We start from the raw sequence: 23,649 nt of genomic DNA on the forward strand, positions 1-23,649 counted from the left end.
GAGGGCCGTCAGGCTAGCCCTGAAGGCTTTTCTGCCGACTGTGCGAGGAAAGACTGTCCTGATCATGACGGACAACACTGTGGCCATGCACTACCTCAACAAAAAGGGGGGGGCAGGGTCACTTCCTCTGTGCAGGGAGGCGATGCAGCTCGAGTTCTGGGCCATCCGGCAGGAAGTTTCGATCTCGGCAGTTCATCTGGCCGGAGACGAAAACGTGACGGCGGACGCTCTGAGCAGGCAGAGCGCGATCTCTCACGAGTGGGAGTTGGCTCAGGAGATTCTCCTGGAGATCTCCGCCCTTTGGGGGACCCCTCAAGTGGATCTCTTCGCCTCCAGTGTCAACCGGAAGTGCGAGAGGTTTTGCTCGCGGGAATTTCCTCCGAAAGAAGCCTTAGGAGACGCGTTTGTGGTGGAGTGGTCATTCCCGCTGCTGTACGCGTTTCCTCCAGTCCCTGTCATCCCGCAAGTGCTGCGGAGGTTACGGAAGTTCGGTTCCCGGATGATCCTCATTGCTCCGGCGTGGGCTCGGAGGACGTGGTACCCGGACCTTCTCGACTTGTCCATCTGCCCTCCACGTCGTCTTCCCTACCGAGACGATCTGCTCTCACGGGAGGGGGGTCAGGTTCTCCATCCAGAGGTCGGATCCCTCAACCTTCACGCTTGGCTTCTGAAAGGTTGAGGTATAAGGATTGGGACCTCCCTGAAGACGTGATGGAGGTGTTGCTTTCGGCCCGAAGGCCCGCAACTAAGTCTCTGTACCGTTGCCGTTGGCGTAAGTTCTGCGACTGGTGCAGAGTTCAGAATGTGGATCCTTTTGCATGTGACATCCCCATGGTTCTGTCCTTTTTGCTTTCTTTGGCCCACAGGGGCTTGCAAGTGGGTACCATTAAAGGTTACCTGGCGGCGCTGTCCATCTTTAAGCGCTCATCTGAAGAATGTTCTTACTTTAAAATCCCTTTGATTTCACAGTTTCTAAAAGGGCTCACTAATGTGTTCCCTCCGTCGCCTTTCCTGGTGCCCGGTTGGGATTTAAACCTTGTTCTTAGGTTTCTTATGGGTGCTCCGTTTGAGCCTTTACATTCTTGCCCTTTGAGGCTGTTGACTTTGAAAACTCTGTTTTTAGTTGCGGTTACTTCCGCTCGCAGAGTGAGTGAGTTACAGGCACTTTCTGTTAAGCCACCCTTCACTGTATTTCACAAGGACAGGGTTGTCCTTCGAGTTCGTCCTTCTTTTCTTCCAAAGGTAGTGACGGAATTTCATTTGGCCCAGAAGATTGTTCTTCCGGCATTCTATCCTCCTCCGAAATCCTGGTAAGGAAGAGGAGAGGCTCCATAGGCTTGATCCTAGGAGAGCTTTGAGCTTTTATGTTTCTCGCATGTCCCGGGTCAGAGTGGACGATCAACTCTTTATTGGTTACGCTGGTAAGCGCTTGGGGCAAGCTGTGACGAAACAGTCTTTGTCACGCTGGATTATTTTGGCCATCTCGGAGTGTTACCGCTTGGCGGGTAAGGACCCACCGGCTGGCTTGCGGGCCCTTTCTACCAGGGGCGTGGCTGCATCTACTGCCCTGCAGAGGGGTGTTCCTATTCGCAACATCTGTGATGCTGCCACCTGGGCTTCAGTACATACATTTGTACGGCATTATTCCCTCGATTCCATCAGAGGGCAGGATCTGGCCTTTGGCAAGGCGGTCCTTTGCTCTGCTATTTGATTGGCTATTCTAAATTTTGTTTCTAAATTCTTTCCCTCCTCCTTGATTTGGTACTGCTTTGGGAGTCTGTCATAGATATGGAATACGTCGGAGGACCCAATCCCCTCGAAGAACAAGTTACTTTCTTACCTGGTAACGTTCTTTCGATGGGAGGGTCCGACGACGTATTCCATATCGCTCCCACCCTGCCTTCCCCGCTGCAGAATTTCTGTTGCGATTGCAGCTTACGTTCCGCAAGGCTTTGTGTCGGACTGGCAGTTGACTAATGTCACACGTTCTGGGGGAAAAAACTACAACTGAGGCTACTGGCGTCGTGCGTCCTACTTATCACATCGGATGACGTCGGACGTCGGAGGAGGTCCTCGACGGCGGCGCATCGACGTCATCGACGCAGGACGCAGACGCCGAAAAAGTTTCCGAAGCAGCACAGCTGTGGTGATTACATGTCATAGATATGGAATACGTCGTCGGACCCTCCCATCGAAAGAACGTTACCAGGTAAGAAAGTAACTTGTTCATTACTTCCTTTGCCCGTATACTGTTTTTTCAAAATAAATGTTTCTTTGCTTAAACTATGGTCTTGTCTGGCTGTGCTGCTGCAAGCTCGATTTCTTGTTCCTGTCCCGGTAGTGTTGTTCTTTAGTGAAGTTCTGGACTGTATCAATGTTTTCCTGTGCTTGCAATGTTGTAAAGTTGGCAGATTAGACATGTTTGCATGCTCATTAACTTTCACTGCAGCAGAGAACCTATCTTGTTTCTTTAAGGGGAACATGCTGCACAGATTAAATTCAAATCCCTCTGCATCATCCACAAAGCTGTCTGGGCCCGGGGACTACACACAATCTTCAACTGTATCTCACTAAATACTCTTGCTCTAGACCACTTCGTTCCTCTGGCAGCAACTCTTTGTGTGTGAAGCGTTTTGCTAAACCGAGGGCAAGTGGACGCTCACTTTCCTCTGCGGGCTCCCTCCTTTGGAATAACCTCCCCCTGTGCCTTGAACAGAATCTTCTCAAATTCTGGAAGTGCCTTAAGACTTTCCTCTTTTCCTCCTCCTTCTTTCCACTGCTAATCCCACAGTTGCTGAATCTGTCCTTGGCCCTTATGCATCCTCAGGGCCTTGACCTCCCACAACAATTCTTCCCATCTTCTGTTTATCCACAGCACTTTGCATCTGCACACCCTCCACTCTGGAGGCTCGCGCTTAGCGGCCCAGGCCGTGTAGCACTCAACATTCCTAGCCCTTTGTCTATGGCTCACCCACGAGCTCTGACTCCCCAACACTTCCCCTCTACCCTTCTGCACATGCACGTTCTGAATATTCACGAGGCATAGTAGATTCATCCCTCCCCCTCTGCTCTTAAACATTCTGTTATAATCTATTTCCTATTCTCGCTCTTTGAAACAGTTTTTTCTTATTCTATAAGCACCTAAAAAGCAAACGGTAAATAAGTGTTTTATGGCTTATTTCTGTTACTTGTTTCTGGGAATTCCCAAGTGCGGTTGATGGTGGTTACAGTAAAACCAATACGAACAATTCTGATCCTTCACCACTGGCTAAAGCAGGAAAATGCTGCTCATAAATGTGACTGGTTTGTCATCAACCAGTAATGAATGGGTAAAATCACAAAAGATGAGTGCCACTCGAATTATAAGCAGTGTGATCGTTTTCCTGGTTCCCTGCAGACTCCCAGTGTCGCACCTTGCCAAATGTGACATCACCCAATGTTCTTATCTAAACACAACACACAGCAAGGAAACCTCACGTTGATCCCATTTAGATTTTGTGACGAACCTCTTTCAAATGTGACATCATTCAGTGTTCTCACCAAAATGTGGCTATCTATTGAGAGTGCAGTTGTTTCCCCACACACAGCCTAGGTCAATCTCTTTCAAAGTGATATTATCAAGTGAACGACTGTAATGTTGGCTTCCCACACACTGCTAGTGGCATACTTCACATTGGGTCTGCTTATCTAAGCAAAGAGTGGGGGTGGGTAGATCTCTCTCCTATGCCGGAACCTCCCGCTGGAACGGTCCCTGTTAGGCAAGATTGTATGCTGTACCCTTTGGGTGGACTACAACAACCCTGACGTCCTGGCAATAGGAACCCAACCTTTGGTATAAGTTTGTACTACACAGGTTGGTAGTGTGTTGAGCAGCCAGGCTTATCTCAAGAAGGGTCAATGTGAGCTCTAGGGGAGTTGCACAGAGATTCACAGTGACAAGTATCCAAATAAACACTTACAATGTTTCTTGATTAAACAATTATTAATTTAAGTCAGTTAATGTAAGCCTTCTTCCGAAGGGAGCACTGTAAAACACCCCACAAATACACACTAAAATACACTATTAGTTTCACTAAATCAGGAAGTACACATTGGGGATGGCAAACAGCCACTTCCTACACCCTCGGGTCACTTAAATAGCTTGGACACTGTGGACATTAATATGTCAATGGTGCATTTAGGGCAATACTTAGGAGTATGTCAAAGAAAAAGATTATTCGACTAAGAAGAGATCTCCCAAATATTCTGAAGCAGGCAAGTACTTTTGGTAACCCCCAATGCAAAGTTTTTAACCTCTTCCTGGAAGGAAGACAAAACGCAATGTCAGAGGGAACAAGAGTCATTCAGGGAGCCAGGCCAAAGTCAATGGGCAAAGGTCTTGGTGAGCTGAAGCAATTCTTGCCGGTAAGTAAAAGTCTTGCACAATGTTTAAGAAGTCTTTATAGAAAAGAAGAAATCAAAACAGGACCACAAGCTGATAAGGATTGTGAGGTAAAGAAGCTGATAGCAACTCTACAGTGTTGCAAGACAAGTCTCAACTGAGAACAAGTGAGGTTACACAACAAGAGGTTCTCCTAGACTTTACAGTACCTTTTGGTTAGAAGAAAAACAGTTCCAGCTGGCTTCTGTTCTTGTGCAGCTCTGCAGATCCTGTGTTACTGGGTCTCAGTCATGGGGACAAGAGGGAGGACGTCTAGAGGACTGCAACGGGGCGGTCAGCGACAGAAAAGGACCAACTTCTATTCAGTGGCACTTCGCGGTTTCAGCTCCTCGCGTCTCAGCAAATAGAAACACTGCAGACTCTTGGTTGTCGAGATGGGCTTTCCTTGCATCTGGGGTCCAGCACTCTGTTGAGGTGCCTTAGGCTCGGTCAGTCGTGCTTCCTGGGAGTCCGAAGGATCTTCCTGGAGCTCTTGGCCAACTTAAAAGCAACGCACACAAACTGGTGTTCCTTTCCCTGGCTCTACGGTTTCCAGCAGAAGCGGCAGTGGAAACTCGGCCAGCTCGGAGAGGATGTCCAGGTGGCTTACTTTGGAGTTGATTGGTTCCACCAACTCAAGGGGAGAAGTAGTCTTTGCAGGGCTTCTCTAGTCGAGGCGAATTCGGAGCTTCAGCACAGCAGCAGGGCTTCACCGGGCAAACCAACGGTCTAGGAGTTGCAGCAGGCATCTCTTCCAAGTTGTTCTTCGGATTCCTTCGTCCAGTGGTCGACTCTGCCTTCCAAGCCAAAAAGCCTTGCCTTTTATGTAGGTTTCTCCCATTCATCCAAGCCTAGCTGTCAGTCATCCAGCAGGGTGGCTGTCCTTGCTGGACAGTGAGCCGGCCAATCACCTCAGAGTGCATTCCTGTCTCCTAGGAGATTAAGCACAGGGAGTTTCGGGCACCCTGGAGCCAGAGGCGGGCTTTACTCGTGAATCCCACCAAAGGCAAAACAAAGGGACCAAACCTGGTTTGGCGCGCAGAGTAAATCTCGAGGGAACTTTCCACAAAGAAATGGCGAAAAAAGACCACCAACGCCATTTTAACAGAAATGGCGCCCTTGGGTGGTGCATTACTGCTGCCGCTAATGCAGCCCGCGGTAAAAGCACACCACAGTAGTTAAAAGTAAACCACTGCCACCAGCCATTTGAAGAAAGGGTAACATTAAAATGTTACATGAGAAGCTAGACAAAGGGGATACTAAGTAACCCCTACAGGACCCTATTGCAAGATGGTGTGTGCTGGGTATACAAAGTTAAAAGTGTAAGTAAAGTCAATTTCACTTCACTGCTTTTGGAAACGGGAGTTTATCCAAGAGAATGTATTTAAACCTTTGGGAAATCTAAAAGACTTCTCTGTGCCACTGCAGTGAAGGTGCTGTGACACAATGTAAAGATATTGCCTATGGAGTTTGTCATACTCCATACTAAACAGAGTTCAAATCACATACAAAATACATGAGAGAGTGGGGAAAAGGATCTCACTCTCTCCAGGTTAAAAATTCAAGTCCTCAAAATCCTGCAAAATTGCTGGGCCGTCTCTAATGTAGAGAGGAATTGGCCCATTTCTGAGAATTCTCCCCAACAGACACCATGCCTCTCACAGGCTTGAGCCGGATCTTCTTATGTTCCGGAAGCTTTTTCTTTTTTCTCTTCCTCCTTCATGCACCCACCCGAGTTCTAACACCTTCTCTCTGCCTCAGTGACTGGTTGCCTGGCTCCCTCTGAGTAGTACAGGGCTCCTGGCCCTCCATCCCCCAGTCCACCTCCCCTCCCCTTATTATGCTGACTCACTTCTGCAATCCCTGGCACTTGCACTCTGGTCTTCCCCCTTATCACTTGTATCTCACCTCTTACCCCCCCACTCCCTCCTTACAGCACTCCAACCTCACCCCCCCTCCCCCACGTGCTCTCGTTGTAACATCCAAAAATAGAAGCTTTGAGATTGTTAAATTCTCCCAGTGTGCTCTGTGCAAATGACAGGTTGGTTGATATAACCCTCTGTGCAATGGGACCAGATGTGTTTGACTGATTGCGTTGTTTTCCTTGGATCCAAGTGATCTGCCTTTAATCCATGTTTCCCATATCAGTTTTGGCCTCGGGTCCCATTGGCACCCCGTTCTGTAGGCACATTGGTGGGTCATGTGGCAGTGGAACAAGTGGGGAAACTACTATTCCCCTCCGCCCTATGCATGTGTTCTGCTTGCGGTGTAACAATAGCAAAATAAGAATGGCTAGAAGGTTTAGAACTAATCTTGACCTCTGGCATTGCTCTGGACAACCCCCCAGACCATCGTTCTTCGACTGCTAAGCCATTGCAAAAGGGGCAAAACCATATGCCAATCAGGCTTGGTCTTACCCCAAAGGGGCAGTCCAGCCCAAATGTCATGGTCAAATCCTTTCTGCACAAGACCACAAGCATCCCCAGACATGTTTCAGCCGCATTTGGTATCATCGGTGAGGAGTAGCTTGGGTTTCTAGGCCCAGCAGGCATGGGACCCATGTCTGGGCCTACCTGTCCAACACTGGGTGACAATAGCAAAACAAAAGAGGGATGGCTGGAAGGTGTAGAATAAATAATAGCCTCTGGCATTGCTCTGGGCTTGCGGTCTGTCATGCTGATCATGTAGCACAGAAGCACCATGGTTCTGCAACAGATGTGGGAGTGTCATTCAGAGGAACTCGAGGCAAGATTTTGGTGCTCTACAATGCAGATATGAGTGTTACGCAGCATTGTACCGTTATTGCCCGTTTGTTGTTTCCTCTTGTTCCCTCGCTTCCCTTGTACTGCTAGAGTGTAGCATTTGTCCCGTTTAAGTATAACCTAAACTCGGAGCCCCTACTGTGAGTCTTCCTAGCTTAGTTTGCCTTCCATTCAGACCTGCCTTTTGATTCTTTTGTGACTAATTCTTAGTGCCTCTTCTGTACGAACCTGTGTTTCTCCACTACAGGATTGGTGACTTGCTCTGCTTCTCATGCTGTTGCGTAAGGCCCCTGCCGACCTGTTTTTGTTGCCTCGTGCAGTGTTTCTGATCTATGGACTCTGGACCTAAGAGGGGTTTTGATTTTGATGTTGGAGTAGGTTTCTCACGCTTTTGCTGTAAGTAGGTGTTAGGGAGAATTCTGGTTTCTGTGCTAATTCCCTTCAATCTTAGAGACCCCCTGCTCTTTTGCTGGACTTGGGACTTTTTAATTTTAACCCTGGATTGAGACCTTTTTCTCACCCTCATGTGTTTTAATGTGATTTGGATTGTGTGTTTTCACTGTTTTTGGAGTCTGACAAACACCATAGGCATCTGCATTTTGTACGTTGACACACAGCACCTTCAGTGAAGTGTCACCGAGAAATCCTTTAGATTTCTCATAGGATTAAATACTGTTTCTTGGGCGAACTACAGTTCCCAAGAATAGTAACGTGAAATTGACTTTACTTACCTTTTTTCTCTTTGTAGGTCCAGCACACACCATCTTATGTGGAGTGCTGGGGGGGTTACTTGCTCCGTATACTACTCTCTCATGTAACATTTTTGTTACCCTCACTGCTTTAAATGGCTGATAGCAGTGATTTACTTTTTCCTAACATTGTGCTTTTCTACCGTAGGCTGAACCCTCAGTTGCAGTACAGCACTTGTGGGGGACCATTTTGTCAAAATGGCCCCTGTCTTTTTTTCGCCATTTTCGGTTTGTGCAGTCTTTCTTGGGTTTGCGTTGAGACAGGTTTGAGCCCTTTGTTTGTCTAGCCTTTGGCAGGCTTCAGCCCTGAAGCCTGCCCCTTGCTCCAGTGTGTCTGGGAGGACAGGATGTGAGGCAGGGTCCCGAAGCTTCCCAGTCCTTTGTCTCTAGCAATGCCTGAATGCAACTATTCCTGATTGGCTGCCACCCTGCTGTGTGATTGACAGCCTAGACTGTGCATGAATGGAAGAAACCTGCTTAAAAGGTGACTGTTTTGGGACTAGAGGCAGAGTCGACCACTGGGAGAAACAACCTACGAAGACGCTGTGAACAAAGCTTGCTGCAACCTCCTGTACCTTTACATTTTCCAGTGAAGCCCTGCTGCTGTGCTGAACTCCTTTTTCACCTTGACAGAGGAGCTCTGGATGGAACGACTGCTACCTTTGGGTTAGTGGGACCAACTAACTCCAAGACGAACTCCACTGGACCACCATCCCCAACTGGCTGTGCTTCTTTGTTGCTGTGAGAACCCAATGCCTGGGTCGAGTATCTGTAGTCGATTGCAACATCTGTCGCAGAGCGAATCTGACCTGAAGTTACAGTAGACTCCTAAGGACCATCCTGAAGCAGGACTTCCAGATCCACAGTCCCCTCACCAGAGTGCCGGACCGAGGGAGTAGAGAGTCCAACCGGTGTCTGAGATCTGCATCCGTGCTGTTAGATAAGCGCTGAAACCGCGAAGTGCTGCTCAACCAAAAAGAGCCCGTAGCTGCCGATGACCTCCCTAGTGCCACTGCAGGAGCCCTCCAGACATCCTCCCTCTCGTCCCCACGACTGAGGCTCAGGAACAAGAGTCTACACCGCTGCAGCAAGACCGAATCCAGCTGGACCACTCTTCTTCAAACCAGAGTTACTGTTTAGGTTTGGGATACTTACCTCATTGCCTTTAGCCATGCTCTTCTCAGTTGGGAATTGCATTGGCTTATCTTTTCGAGTTGATTTCAACTCTCTTCTCACAGGCTGAACAGCTTGTGACCCTACAAGTGATGTTTCTAACGAACTCTCTAACTTTGTTCAAGGCTTTGATTTGAGAAGTACCTCAGATCCATAGACTGTGTTCCAAATGACTTTGACTGTCCTGGCTCCCTGAAAACTCTAGTCCATTGACTTTGATACTGTTTTTCCCCTCATAGGTTATAGCTTGTTGCATACTGGTACTGCTGGAAAAGGCGTATCTAGATTTCATTGGAAGATTTAGTTGTCCTCACATGTACTGAAAGAAACTTTTCCTTCCCTAACCTTTCCTTTCAAATGTATGGAGTCCACCCACGTATTCCTTATCGTTGATGTTTCCAATATCCCAGCATCCCAGCTCTGCTGCCCCGGAAAATGTCTTAAACAGGGGGTGCTGTCGGTCGATGCCTGTCGAGTCTGTCCCTCTGAGGCCTCCGGCTCGACGTCACTGCAGGTATATGTAGCACGCGCAGCGCCCGTTGCCCTCAGTTCCTTTTTTCTGTGTTTTCAGCTTTGGATGCGTAATCCCTGACAGGAATATTTGCGAAATCTTCTTCTAAAACTCATCAACATCTCTAGTTTTGGCACGAAATGCCTTTGTCTTCGGTGTTGTCCACTCCTCAATCTGGCTTCAAGAAGTGCTGATGCTGCGGTGCGAAGATGTCGGTGATGGACCCTCACAGGATCTGCCTGGGGTTGAATCCCCCATCTTCACAGTGCAAGGACTGCCTGTCTATGATGGCCAAAGCCTTGAGAGAGCATAGAGGGAAGCTTCCGGCAGCTAAACCTCAAAAATCCCCTTCCACTCCATCTAATCAAAAAACTTCAGACGAGTCGGACAGTGTCTCCTCGTCAAAAAAAAAAGTCTGAAGGTTCCCGTTCGCGAAGTGGTTCACACCATTCGTCGACTTGGAGGCATTGTAAGAAAAGGCGCTGTAGGTCGCCATCTTACTCGTCTAGTTCATCCGAACAGGTCGTTTGCCCCACCAAAACTAGTTCACCGGCCCATTGGGAGGAGTTTAGGCTGTGAATGTTAAGGGTTTTCGAGAACATGGCTCATTGTGAGCGATCCCATCCCTTGAGTCGAGAAAGTCTCCTAAAAGACTAAAATACTGATGTCATTGATGCCACATGTGTCGATTCCATCAACGCCATCATCAAAGCCATCGGTGCTATTGACGCATTTGTCGAGGCAATTGACATTGACAATTTCGACTTAACTAACATAATGACAACTTCAGTAGAAAAATCCTATACTCCTCTACCACGTTCGGACTTCTTCAAATCCCTCTCTTCAATACAGGAAGATGCAGAGGAGTCCTCTGAAGAAAGACCCTTTGGACTACAATATAGGACACCATCAGTGCCTGAGGCGCTCCTATCAGAGGACTCGCGCATAGTGCCTTCATGATGCTAGTGGGATTGACACCTCTCCTGAGGTTGAATTCAGAAGGGCAGACCCTGGTGACAACGCTGATGTAATATACAGACAGCTAATGTCAAGGGTCATGGGATATATGGGATGGTCGAGACCCACACCTGTTTTTGAGCAGGATGATCTCACCGACATATCGGACAGAGGGCCACAAGAGGATCCAAGTTTGCCTTTTCACCAAGCCTTGCAAAACAGGGTGACTTCTAATTAGGAAGCACCAGAGGTTGTTCCTGCTGTAAATAAAAAAAAAGACAGCTAAGTACAGAGTTTCTAGCTCTGACCCTTTTTACTTCTCCAAGCACCCAACTCCAGAAGGCCTTGTAGTGCAGGCAGCCACTTCCACAGGTAGCCAAAATGCCTACCCTTCCATACCCCAGGATAAAACGTTATGGCCAAAAAGGGGTTTTCTGACGGCAGTATGGCTTTAAAATCTGCCAACACTACGTTCACGCTAGCGAGGTTCACACACACCCTTTGCAGTGTTTCTATGGCAGCTGACCTTATCCCCGAGGGGGAGGAGTGAGACTGTTGCCTTAACATTGTCAAGGTTGGGAAAGATGCAATGTGCAAATCCCTCCAGACTGGTCTCGACTCTGTTGACCGTATCCTCAGAGCTATGGCGGCTAGTACAGTGATACGCAGATTTGCTTGGTTGCGAAAGTCAGGATTTACTCCAGACGTACAATCCAGGCTTCTCAACATGCCTTTTTGACGACACACATTTATTTGGAAACAAAAGCTGATGAAAGTTTGGAGATCCTGCAAACTTCCAAGGAGACGGTAAAATCCCTTGGTGCTGCAATACGAAAACTCCAAACCGCCCCACATGTACGCCCTGGTGGGGTAGGTCCTTTCGCCATTACTCCACATTTGGAAGAGGCAGAGGACAGCCAGCTCAAAGAGGAAAAAAGGCTCCCCCCTTGGTGGACGGGGAAGAAGTACTAAGACTGCAGCGGCTGCCTTACCTTCAGCCACCCAAAACCTCTCGGAGGTCTTTGTTCACAAGACTGCAGTAGGAGGCAGGTTGCCACAGCACCTGACAGAATAGCGGGCTTTTACTTCACATGCTTGCCCAAGGTTACTGCCTACCGTTCCTGCAAAAACCTCAGTCATCCACCGGGGAACAACTCTTTGAAGGTTCCAGATCCGCTCCTTATGCAGGAGATTTTAACCCTGCTAGAGAGAGGTGCTATAGAACCAGTACCTGTAGCGGTGATGACCAAGGGTTGGTCCTCCCCGTATTTACCCATATTTTCTAATCCCCTAGAAAGACTGAGGATTGAGACCCATCTTGGTCTAACCCTTGCTGAGATCCTTCAGGCCCTCCAGCTTCAGGATTGGATGGTATCATGGACCTCCAGGATGCTTGCTTTCATGTGCCGATCCATCATAAGCACAGACAGTACCTGAGATTTGCGGTTCTCGCTAGCAGTTTTGGGTTCTGCCATTTGGGCTGGCCTCCACCCTGAGGGTTTTCACCAAGCTAATGACTGTGGTGGCAGCGAGTCTCCGAAGAGGGGTGGGGTTCATGTCTACACCTACCTAGACGATTGCTGATCAGGGCCAGTTCCACAGAACAGGCCCTGGAGCATCTCCGCTTCACCCGTCGCTCTGTTCACAAGCTGGGTTCCTCCCTCAGCTTCAAGAAGTCCCACATGATTCCATCACAAAGACTCAAATTCATCGGAGCAGTCCTGGATGCATCCTTCGAAAAAGCCTCGCCACCAGAGGTGAGGGCTCAAGACATTCTGCAGATGGTGACACAATTCCAGAATGCCCAACATCTACCGGCCTTCGATTTTCTGAGGTTGCTCGGTCTCATGGCATCCTGCATTTTTCTGGTGCCATAGGCTCGCCTGAGAATGAGATCTCTCCAGTTGGCTTTCAGGATCAAGTGGTCACAATTATCAGGAAGGATGTCGGATCTCCTACAAATCTCAGTCTCACTGGATCTTCAGTGGTGGACCTGTCGGTAGAACATCTTGATAAGAGAACCTTTTTGACAACCTTGGCCGGAGATAACCGTAGTGACGGACGCCTCACTCACAGGGTGGGGAGCCCATACCAACGATTTGACTAGCAGTGGTGGATGGTCTCCACCAGAGTCAAAACTACACATCGACCTTTTAGAGCGGAGGGCAATCAGCCTAGCGCTGAATGCCTTTCTGTCCTCTGTACGGGGAAAGAATGTCCTGATAATGACAGACAACACACTGGCCATGTACTACCTCAACAAGAGAGAAGGTGCAGGGCCACTACCACTGTGCAGAGAGGCAATGCAGCTCTGGTTTTGGGCAATACAAGAAGGAATCTCGCTGTCGGCAGTTCACCTAGCCGGAGAGAAGATCACAACAGTGGACGCTCTCAGCAGGCAGAGCAGTCTCCCACGAATGGGAACTAGCTCAGGAAGTACTTCAAGGAGATCTTCACCCTTTGGGGAACCCCTCAATTGGATCTGTTTGTGACCAGTGCCAACAGGAAGTGCGAAATGTACTTCTCAAGGGAATTTCCCCCGAGAGGAGCTCTAGGAAATGAGTTTGTGGTGGACTGGGAGTTTCCACTTCTATACGCATTTCCTCCAATCCCCGTCATTCCTCACGTAATTGGGAGGTTGAGAAGGTTCAGGCAATCCATGATTTTAGTTGCCCCGTACTCGGCCAGGAGGATGTGGTACCTGGACCCTCTGGACATGTCCATCTGCCCTCCAATACCTCTTCCGCAAAGAGAGGACCTTGTCTCGCAAGAGGAGGGTTGGGTTCTCCATCCGGATATCGGGGCTCTCAGCCTTCACGCATAGTTTCAGAGGCTGCGATACAAGGTTTGGGACCTTCCGGACGACTTAATGGGGGGGGGGGGGGTTTGCTTTTGGCCAGAAGGCCAGCAACCAAATCTTTATAGCGCTGCCATCTGAATAAGTTCTGCAGCTGGTATAGAGATTAGAATGTTGACCCTTTCTCATGTAATACACCAATGGTGTTATCCTTTCTATTACATCTGGCAAATCTGGGGCTCCAGATTGGTACCATCAAGGGATATCTGGCAGCGCTTTCTATTTTAAACGCACTTCAGAGGAAGTCTCCTACTTTAAGATTCCTTTAGTAGTACACTTTTTAAAGGGACTGACTAATGTTTACCCACAAATCCTGTTTCAAGTCCCACTATGGGATCTCAACTTGGTGTTAAACTACGTGATGGGAACTCCTTTCAAGCCTCTAAAATTCTTTATTTATTCATTCACATTTGTTAAGCGCACAGCAGCCGTGGGCATTGTGGCGCTGGTTACAGTGGGTATTCATACCTTGGTTACAGCAGTCACGTAAATACATACAGCATGAGATGGCATTGTAGCTTGTAGCGCATAGGTGCAGATATAGTAGTGCGCAGGTATATACAGTGAGCTAGCAGCTAGTTGAAGAGTGTAGTTTTTAGTTTTTGTTCGGAAGGCCTGAAGAGAGGTTTCCGCTCTGAGGGCTGTGGGTAACGTGTTCCAGAGTTTAGGTGCCAGATAGGGGAATCCTAGACCTCCTGCCTTGGCCCTGGTGATGCGTGGCACTGAGTTGGTTGGTGTACTCTAGTCTAGTGGATTGTGTTCTGGCTAGAGAGTCCGATAAGAAAGAGGGTGCTGTTGGGTTGATACATTTGTGTGCGGTGGCGAGAATCTTGAAGAAGATTCGGTCTTTAACTGGTAGCCAGTGAGCGTTTTTTCTTGCTTGGGAGATGTGCTCTCTTTTGGGAATACTTAGAGCTGCTCTGAGAGAGTTGTTTTGAGTTGTTTTGAGTGGTTTGGAGTCTGGCTAAGTTTTTTTTTTTTGATGTCCCGGCTGGGAGGGAATTGCAGTAATCCAATGTAGCTCCTATTGTAGCTCTTGCAATGGAGAGGCAATTGTCTTTTGTTAGAAACGGCTTTATGGCATTGATTAGTTTGGTACTCAGAGCAAGGCTGATACAATGGCGCTGACTTGCTTATCCCATAGATAGTGTAGCATCAATGTGGACTCCGAGCGTTTTAACTGACGAAAGGACTGGGATGATACAGTTGTCAATGCAGAAGTTTTGATAGGTTGGACTCAGTTTGGCTTGCGTGGATTTTTGACCTAGAATGAGGATTTCAGTTTTATCCCCGTTGAGGCATAATCCATTGGTGGCCATCCAGGCTTACCCTAAGTAAGTTGTGCTCTGAAGTCACAATTCTGTTTTTTCTGAGCACTCCTGAACATTTTCATGAAATCAGCCTTTGAGTCGGAATAGTCTGTGGGGCTATTGTTGCAGGTAAGTAACTTTTTCTTTGGAATGGCTGATTATCTGAGTGCAAGACGTGTGCGTTTGCCACCAGTATGACAAGGTTCACAAAGTGGAGGCTTGCAACCAAAAAATACACATACTCTAGATAAGTCTAGTTAAATCTAGGTACTTTCTAGATTAGATATTTTCAATCTAGTCTGCTCCCTTCAAGAATCACCCGGGCCTTCAAGAATCATTGGACACTCAATTTAAGCTTTGATTGCAGGAACCTGAAGCCTCCACTTCTGCATCCATGAATCAAGAGTCTGAGGAGGATGAGGATGAAGATGACGAATCCTCCGATACAGACATTGAAGAAGAGTTACAGAAATGTGAGGGCATGTCGGACCCCGAGGATGAAGCTGTAGGTGAGTCAGACGTCTGGACCATGTTGGAGGGGATGAGGGAGTGAATAGGTGTTTGGAATGTAAATTTACGATGCGTCTCCACCCCTCACCCATAACAACCAACACCAGGGTCTTTCCATTCTATAGCCTTCCTAGCGCTGTTGTAATAGTGGAGTGGCATGCTTAATGGGCTTACAAAGAAAGTATGTTAGTGTGCCCTGATATAGCTGCTTTAGCACTTTTCATATGATGCATTACTTTACACCCTGCTGGTGTGAATCTCATCTTTAAAACCTGTTTACAGTGAATTAGTTTACACATTCAGGGAAAAGAATGTTAGAAACGAGGCTAGGATTGATGTCCGTTCTCTCTTGGTGCTAACGGAATGGTGAATGGCTTTTATTAGAACTTCTTAGAGCCTATGTTGCCTATCTGTAGGCAAGGTTCAGTCCTATGCTTCAGTGCACGATTGTTCCCTAAGAGTATGTATGTGGGAGTGTGCTGTGATCAGTAAGGGTCTACGATAGGTGTGATCGACTTGCTTGCTGGTAATAATGGTGTGATGGCCACCTTTCTTTTGGATCAGAGTGGGGCTGCCCACAAGCTACTTGGAAATTGCAGAGTCATGTACCCGATTTCATTTTTACCATGTGAAGTATTTCCACCCAGGCAGTGTATTCCTGGAAAGATGGGGACAGTATTTACCTTAATTTTGTATTTACTAGTGCACGACTGTGCAGCTTTCATTCGTACTCTAAGGTTGGCTTTTTGATTGGTTTAGTGGCCGAAATGGCTACCTTGTCATTTAAGGATTTTCATTGTAAACCACAGGCTTTGTTGGACGACTTTTCTCTTGTTTGGTGGTAGGAATGGGCATGTATCATAGTGCCAATGCGTGGCTGTGTCCAGAGCCTGGGAAAGGCAGGCACTGGTGTGCTTGGAAGGAGTTTCCTAGACACTGAGTCAAAATTACATCCTAGTGATTTCATGAATCCCTCTGAAATGGTTGTGCAGGATTGGATAACTTCTGAGTTTTAATGCTGCATGTCTCCTGATGGGTGGTCTGGGTCATGCCCAAGTCAGCATTGTGTATAGTCGGTCAAATACCTTTTATTCAACAGTACGTCTTTCTGCATGCAGAGAATAGAAAAACATCATGCATAAATTAATAACATACATACGCAAACAATTTTAAATAGAAACTGAGTTGATAAAAGGTTGTGAGGGCTTAGTTGTTTTCAATGATTACTTAATTGTGATTATTTACACAGCTTCCTATCCAATTCTAACTAAAAAGCCTGACATATACTCTGTTAAAAATTTTAGAATGCTACTATACAAACTAAAGCAACCTGGACGATTCTCTGCTCCTGGAATACATCTAAAGTGCTCAGTATAAATCAAACTGATTCGTAGATCACATTGCACAAGTAAATTTCTCACTATGCGAGATTTGGTTGTGTATTTAAAGTGCAGTAATAGCAGCAAAAAGATTGAATAAGAGGTTAAATGTATAACATAATTTAGTTTGGCCATGTCCTGTCTAATGATTCTTGCACGCTCATGATTTATTTCTTGACTCTTAATCTGACATTATGAACTTTGTAGTGTGCATTACTGCCTCAAGCACGCCCTATGTATGACCTTTGCCAGTGCCCATACTATTTACCTATCAATAATTGACTTCTACCTATACTGTGTCCCTTGTGTTGCATACATTATTTGTTCTTAAAAATGGTTTAAGATATGTTTACCGAAGAGTTGACTATTCTAGACAGAAAAAAAGAAACTTCTAAAGACGCCTCCTCTGTATCATGAACATTCTTTGCATTGTGGCACATTATGTGTTTGTGAAATGGGCCAACGGGAGGGGTAACCATACAGAATCTCAAATATAGACGTGACATTATCCAAATACTACTCAAACCCTAGCTCTGGTTTACTTGATAAATAAGCCTACCCTACAAAAAGCTATTCACGCTTGGCCTTAAGTCGTGTTTTAATAAGGTCACTATCAGCGTTGTCCCTGTGTTAACAGTTTAGGGACAATTCTATAACTGCTTCAAACCTAAAGGATCTAGCAGTGATTTTATCTGCTTGAACCAAGGAAGGGATGATCCTCCAGCCTGCACCTGGACATCACGTAATGGTTCTTTGGATTTTGAAAGTTGTGTGGAGATCCGTGTACGGATCCAGTGTAGATCGAACAATGGTTTTTTTCCCCCCCTCTTTTCTTCAGCGTGCTTGCCTGCTTTTTTGTCAAGCAAGTTGTTTTTACCACTGCACTTGATCCTTTAGTTCACTGCTTGGAACCAAGTACTCTCCATTATTTAAGGCCTCCAACTACAGGGCAACACTGTTCCCCCAGCGCTATCTTTTCTATAGCTGTACAAGCTATGGGTTCTAGTGTAGGGGAACGCTGCCCCTCATTTCTTTTTCTTTGAAGTCTATTTTTCACTCTATCGATAGTTTGTCTTGACACGCTAGTGGAACTTCGCCTTTATTTGGATAATTTACTGGTGCACTACTGTGCACCTTTATATTTACCACAAAGGTGCCTTTTGGCTACTACACAGGTCAAAATGCCTACTTTGTTTGTTCTGACTGCAAAGCACTGCCTTTGTTGGCAGCCTTCCTCAGTAATGGCACTTTTTGCTGGACTTGTATATTTTTCTATATTCCTGAGTTAGTGCAAACCGTTTAACCCCACTCACCCTTTCTTTTACTCTTATTTATGGGAGTCAAATGTCTCCCCATACTTTGTTTGGAATCCTACTTTCCTTTAATGTTTTGGGCATCTACATTTTATTATTGCAGCACACGGCACTTCCTGTGTGTTGCTAAGGAGCTCCTTCGGCTTCCCTTTTTATTTTCTCTTCCTTGTGTGAACTACTGTTCCTAACGGTAGCAGGATACGTTATCCTTTTCTACAATTCCCATTGTGAAAACAGCCCATCTTATGTGGAGTGCTGAGGGGTTCCATAGTTTCTCCAGCATGGGGGTCTGCCATGGATTCACATGCTCATGAATATTCCCCGTCAGGCTGGGAATTCTCGGTAAAAGAAAAAACCGTTTCACTTTAAAACTGTATTCCTCCTCTAAACCAATCCTGGTCCTCTGGGCCAGTCTGCCCCCATCCAATGAAGTCCTCTCCCTAAACTCCACCCCTCACATCCTTTTTCAGATATTTATTTTTGCAAACTTTATTGATTAGAAAATGAGCCACAAACACTTTAGGCGCTTACATTATGTCACATACTTTTCTCGGTTCCATTATTTGCTACGTTCAACATTAGTTCTCATAACATTTTATTTATATAACTCCTATCTGACCCCCCGCCCCTCTCCTTACTCCATTCAACTCTCTAGGTTAAGGAGGAGGTGATAACGTCTCATTGTTAGTTCAGTCTGGGTATTTATACCAGTTAGGGCTGATGCTGCTGAGTATAGGCTGTTGTCAGATGATGATGTTGCAAAGCAGTGTTGGCTTATAGTAGTTCTGTTCTCTATCTGCCACAAATTCATGGAATGGGTGCCAGGCTGTCAAGAACTTTTGATATGTGCCGTAAGAGCCGTCACCTTCTCCATTGCCATCACTCCCCACAGCCTCACGCACCACATAGCCACAATGGGCCGGGCCCCTGCTTGTTCTCTATGAATGTGCCAAGGTGATCCTGGCCGCACACAGCATGTGAGTGATGAGGGTGGCACTGCTTCCGGTGGCGGCATAGATTCCCTCTGCTGTGGCACCCAATAACACCACCACTGGGTTAAGACGCAATTGTACCTTTGTTACATCCTTAATGTTGCTCAGGATTTCTTTCCGTTAGACCTCTGCTAAGGGGCAGGCCCACCACATGTGCACCAAGTCTCCAATTTGTCCACAGCCCCGCCAGCATGAGGACGGATAATCTTGGTTGTTAGTGCAGGCGTTGAGGTGTCATATACCACCTGAAACATAGTTTATATGCTGATTCTTTGATTGGCACACACTTGGAGCTTTTCATTGCCTGGCGCCATATATGGCCCCATGTGTCCTCTGTAATGGGTTCTGCCAGGTCTCATTCCCATTTTGACATGTACTGTAGGATGTCTCCTGGACTTGTCCCATCTAGCAGCCGATACAGTCTCAAGACAGCTTTTTCGGTTGTCCCTCCTTTTACTTTGAGTTTCAACGCCAGTGGTTCTCTATTGGCCCTTTCTTTTATTGAATTGTTCGAGATCAATGTCTTATTTGGGTGTAGTGAAATCGTTCGTGTTCTGGTATCTGGAATTTATTTTTACATTCCTCAAACGTCAAATGCTTCCCCGCCTGAGTAGAAGTCCCCCAACGTCAGGGTTTGTCAAGCCTCCCCACCCCCCCCCCCCCACCACCCACCATGTGTCCAGAAACTAGACATCTTCACGGGTGTGAAGTCAGGGTTATAAGCCATTGGAATGAGTAGACCTCCCCCGGTGGTTCTTTCTTACCCCGTAGGGCTTTATCCTACTAAGAGGGTGGTTTTTGTAGTGTATGTGTACTCCCCGCTCCCCTGTGTTTTTGGTGTCAGAAAACCTAGATTCTCAAAAGGAATGTTGGTCGTGTCTCTTACTCCACCCATTTGAGTTCTCCAATGGGGGCCCATTGGAGCATCGGGCCAACTGTACAGGCATTAGGTATCGACTCAAGTCCGGGACCCCCAAGCTCCCCAGTGTGGGAGGTCTGAACAAAAACTTTCTGGGCACCCTAGGTTTGTTTCTTCTCCAAATGAAAAGCCTGATCTCCCTCCAAGTTTTTTTATTGTGATCCGAATCGGGAGTGAGCTCACTACGTACAGGAACCTTGGCAATAAGGACATTTGTATGGCCGTTTTGCGTGCAAACCACGAACGTTCCTGCATTTCCCACTTCCTAAGGTCCTCGGTTAAGCATTTCAATAATCCCGGAATATATGTAGTTGTTGGATTCACCCTCAGGCATTCTATTGTTTTCTGTTCCCATATCAATGGGTAGCGTTTACCTCATTCAGCCATTTGCCCAGGGCCCTCCATGATATTGAGCGCTTTTGATTTAGTGTAGTTGATAAAGAATCCTGAGACCCCCGCAAAGTTATTATGGCCCTTGGGAGAGAATGTGTCATGGTCTTTAGGAACAGCAGGACATCAGCATATAATGCTATTTTGTGTGTGACTCTGGTCCTCCCTGACTGCCTGCGCCAAAGGCTCCATGGCGAATATTAGTGGGGATAACTGGCATCCCTGACTGGTCCCTTTATGTATGGGGATGCTATCTGAGAGCTGCCCATTAACCAGTAGTCTGGTTACGGTAATTTGCTAGAACCATGTGGGAGAAAAATTGTCCCGCACCCAAATCTTTCTAGTGTTAACTGTAGAAAATTCCAGTGCATGCGATCAAAGGCCCTGGTTGCGTCCAAGGCCAACATGGACAGATTTTGTCCGGTCTTTCTGCCCCATGCTATAACATTTATAGCCCTTCGGATATTGTCCTGAGTATGGCGCCCCGCTACGAAACCCGTCTGATCGGGGTGAATAACCCAGTAGAATCCCCCTAATCTCTGCGCCAGTTTCTTTGTGTATAATTGTATCTCCATTAAATAGCAAGATAGGGTGATAGCTTGCTCGGTTTGTCGGGTCCTTACCGTGTTTTAACAATAGTACTGTGGTGGAGGGACCCATATCTTCAGCGATTAGTCCCGTATCCCTTATGTGGTTGAAGAGTTTGGTCAAGGGGCCCACTAGTATGCGTTCTCAAACCTGTCTGGGCCCAGAGTCTTATTACTCACCATGGATCGTATGGCACTCCCTACCTCCTACTCTGTTATTGGAGCTTCAAGCGCTAGTCTATCCGCCTCCGATACCTGTGGCAGGTCTAAATTCCCCAAGAATTCTCGTTGCGTTTCCTCGTCCAAGTTCTCTTCAGCTAGGTTTCGTGAGAAGAATGTGTGCATGATCACAGGTTTTTATTTTTTTTGGGCTTCTCCTCTTTTCAAGTCACCCGCTGGGTTTTTCAGTTGACTAATGTAGTTTTTGGACTTCGGTTTTCTTAGTTTAGCCTCCAGGACCCAATTGGCTTTGTCCCCCTTTATACAAGGCTAGGTTTGTTTGATACAATGTCCTTTCATCGCCCGTTTTTACATCCCCAGGATTTTAAACGTGCACATTACATTGAATGTGCTAATCTAATTTTTTAGGGGGGGGGTGTGTGAAAGGGCAACTTAGGGTTTGGGCGGGAGGGCAGTAGTAAAAAATAAGTGTGGGTGGGAGGTTTGGGGGGACCCCCCAACAAAAAATAAAACTGAGCACATTTGATGGAATGTGCACATTTAAAAGCCTGGCAATGTAAAAGCAGGCGATGAAATGACATGGAACAGTTTTGTTTGTAGGAGGAGTTGCGCGGCTCTTTCTGCGAGGTGTGACTCTAGTTTCGCCCTTGCTTTCATATGTTCTCACCAGGCATATTGTGATCCCTTTGCTGTATGCTGCGCCTCGACATTCCCAACCACCGTCTCCTGCCTTAGTTTAACAATTTCCTTTTCCCTCAGGAAGTTTGCAGTTTGGGCAACAAATTCTCCCTGAATTACTACCTTACTGGCATCCCATATTGTACACCAGTCTATCCCTGGCTTATCGTTTTCCTTAAAGTAGTTGTGCAAGGTTGTTTCCGTGTGTGTCCTAAGGGCTAAATCTCTTAATATCAATTTGTTTCATCGCCATGGTTTTTGGGACTTTGGGGGGGGTGGGGGGGGGGTCATAGCGCATGGTCTGTCAAATGTCTTACCCCCATCTCCAGCCCAGTGACTTGTGGGATGAATGTGTCCGAGACCAAGATCATGTCTATACGCGAAAGTCCCTGTGCGCTGCTGAATAATGTGTGTAGGATTTATCCTGTCGGTGGTAGAACCGCCAGGTTTCTGAGGTGTAATTCTCAGAGAAAACATGCTAATGCCTGCCTACATTTGTTGTTGTTGGGGGTGGTTGGGAGGGTTTTGTCTGAGGCGTCATCACACAGTTGAAGTCCCCTCCCAACTAGCACCTGTCCTATACATCACCCTGACAATTTATCTAGCAAGCCCATCAGGAATTAGTCCATTGAGAGCGTATATCGCAATAGGGGTTACTTGCTGGCCCATCAGTTGCCCTGCCAACACCAAGTAACGTCCATCTGGGTTTCGATGTATGATTTGTTTCTCAAACTGTACCCCTTTCGCACTCCATATAATCCACTACCCTTTTCTTAGTGCCACTGGATGCCAGATTCTGTATGGGAAAGGCTATGTCTTAGCCAATGTTCGTCCCCAGGGAGTAAGTGCGTCTCCTGTATCCACATCACCGAAGCCTGTATTTCTGTCAACGGCCTCATAATCGACCTTCTCTTAATCAGTGAATTTAGACCGTTTGTATTCAATGTGATACATTTCAAGTCAGCCATAGTCTTGTACTTTCTTTGGTAGTATACATTGAGGCCCTGTCCGCCTCCCTTCCCCGTACCATGAAAGCGTTTTGTGTGTTAACTCGCCCTTCTTTCGGTTTAAACCGTAATCACCCCTCCCAACATAAAAACGGGAGTGTACTACTGTATTTCACTGTCTTGATTCCTACCTGGTTTGAACCCCCCAACCCCCTGGACCTCCCACCCTCGCGTGTAGGACGCTTTTGTGTGCAGCTAGGCCGATGTTTCGCAGGGTATATCTGCGTTCTAGAAGGATGTTGAGGTGTTTGTGGGGTGTTCGTATGTGAGCAGCTAGGCTGCATTAATCGAGGGGTGTAGCTGCGCTCTATTGTGTGTTGGTGTAGAGTTTGAGCATAGTGATAGGAGAGGCGAGTGTCTGGAGTGGATGTTGTATTCCAACGAGCCCGCATTCAGAGGGGCTTCATTAGTGACTTAATAGTTGCATTCAGAGTTGTCACTGCTCAATATTTCATTGAGCATTTGTCTGCCGGTTGTACGGTCTTCACCGCCTTCAAAGGTCTTAATCAGAAATACGGAAAGAGACCGGTTTTTAGAGTTTTGCGGAAGGCCATGTAGTGTTGGGTGTGTTGAATGTGAGGGGGTTGGGGAAGAGTTCCACAGAGTTGGGGCCTAGATTGAGAAACCGTATTCTCCAATCCTGGCAGAATTGGAGGATGGAATTACTAGTAAGAGGGGCGTTGCTTGATCTTGGGGTGCGAGATGGGAGGTAGGGTTTTATCTTCTCTTGAAGGTACGTTGGTCCGGTCTTATGCACTCCTCGGTGGGTAATGCATAGGGATTTCAACGTGGCCCTACGTCCGACAGGGAGCCAGTGAAGGGTGTGAAGAGCGGTGGAGATATGGTCTGTGTCCCAGGGCGAGAAGGAGTTTGGCAGCAGGGTTTTGGGCTCTTTGTAGTTTAAGTTCGTATGCTGGTGCTCGCACGTATAAGGAGTTGGCATAGTCCAGTCTCG

The 23,649-nt window shown here is 47.0% G+C and overlaps 1 protein-coding gene across 3 annotated transcripts in view; it reads left to right on the forward strand.

The window, feature by feature from the left end:
• Nucleotides 1-23,649, forward strand: part of DAXX (death domain associated protein) — a 281,310-nt gene that overhangs the window by 132,810 nt on the left and 124,851 nt on the right. For all 3 annotated transcript variants that reach the window (XM_069635217.1, XM_069635216.1, XM_069635218.1), the window contains exon 5: nucleotides 15,107-15,248. In XM_069635217.1, coding sequence (XP_069491318.1) covers nucleotides 15,107-15,248 — 142 coding nt within the window. The remainder of the gene's footprint in view (nucleotides 1-15,106; nucleotides 15,249-23,649) is intronic.

The sequence above is a fragment of the Ambystoma mexicanum genome, chromosome 13, assembly GCF_040938575.1.
Source record: "Ambystoma mexicanum isolate Mex_15411 chromosome 13, UKY_AmexF1_1, whole genome shotgun sequence".
Classification (NCBI taxonomy): Eukaryota; Metazoa; Chordata; class Amphibia; order Caudata; family Ambystomatidae; genus Ambystoma; species Ambystoma mexicanum.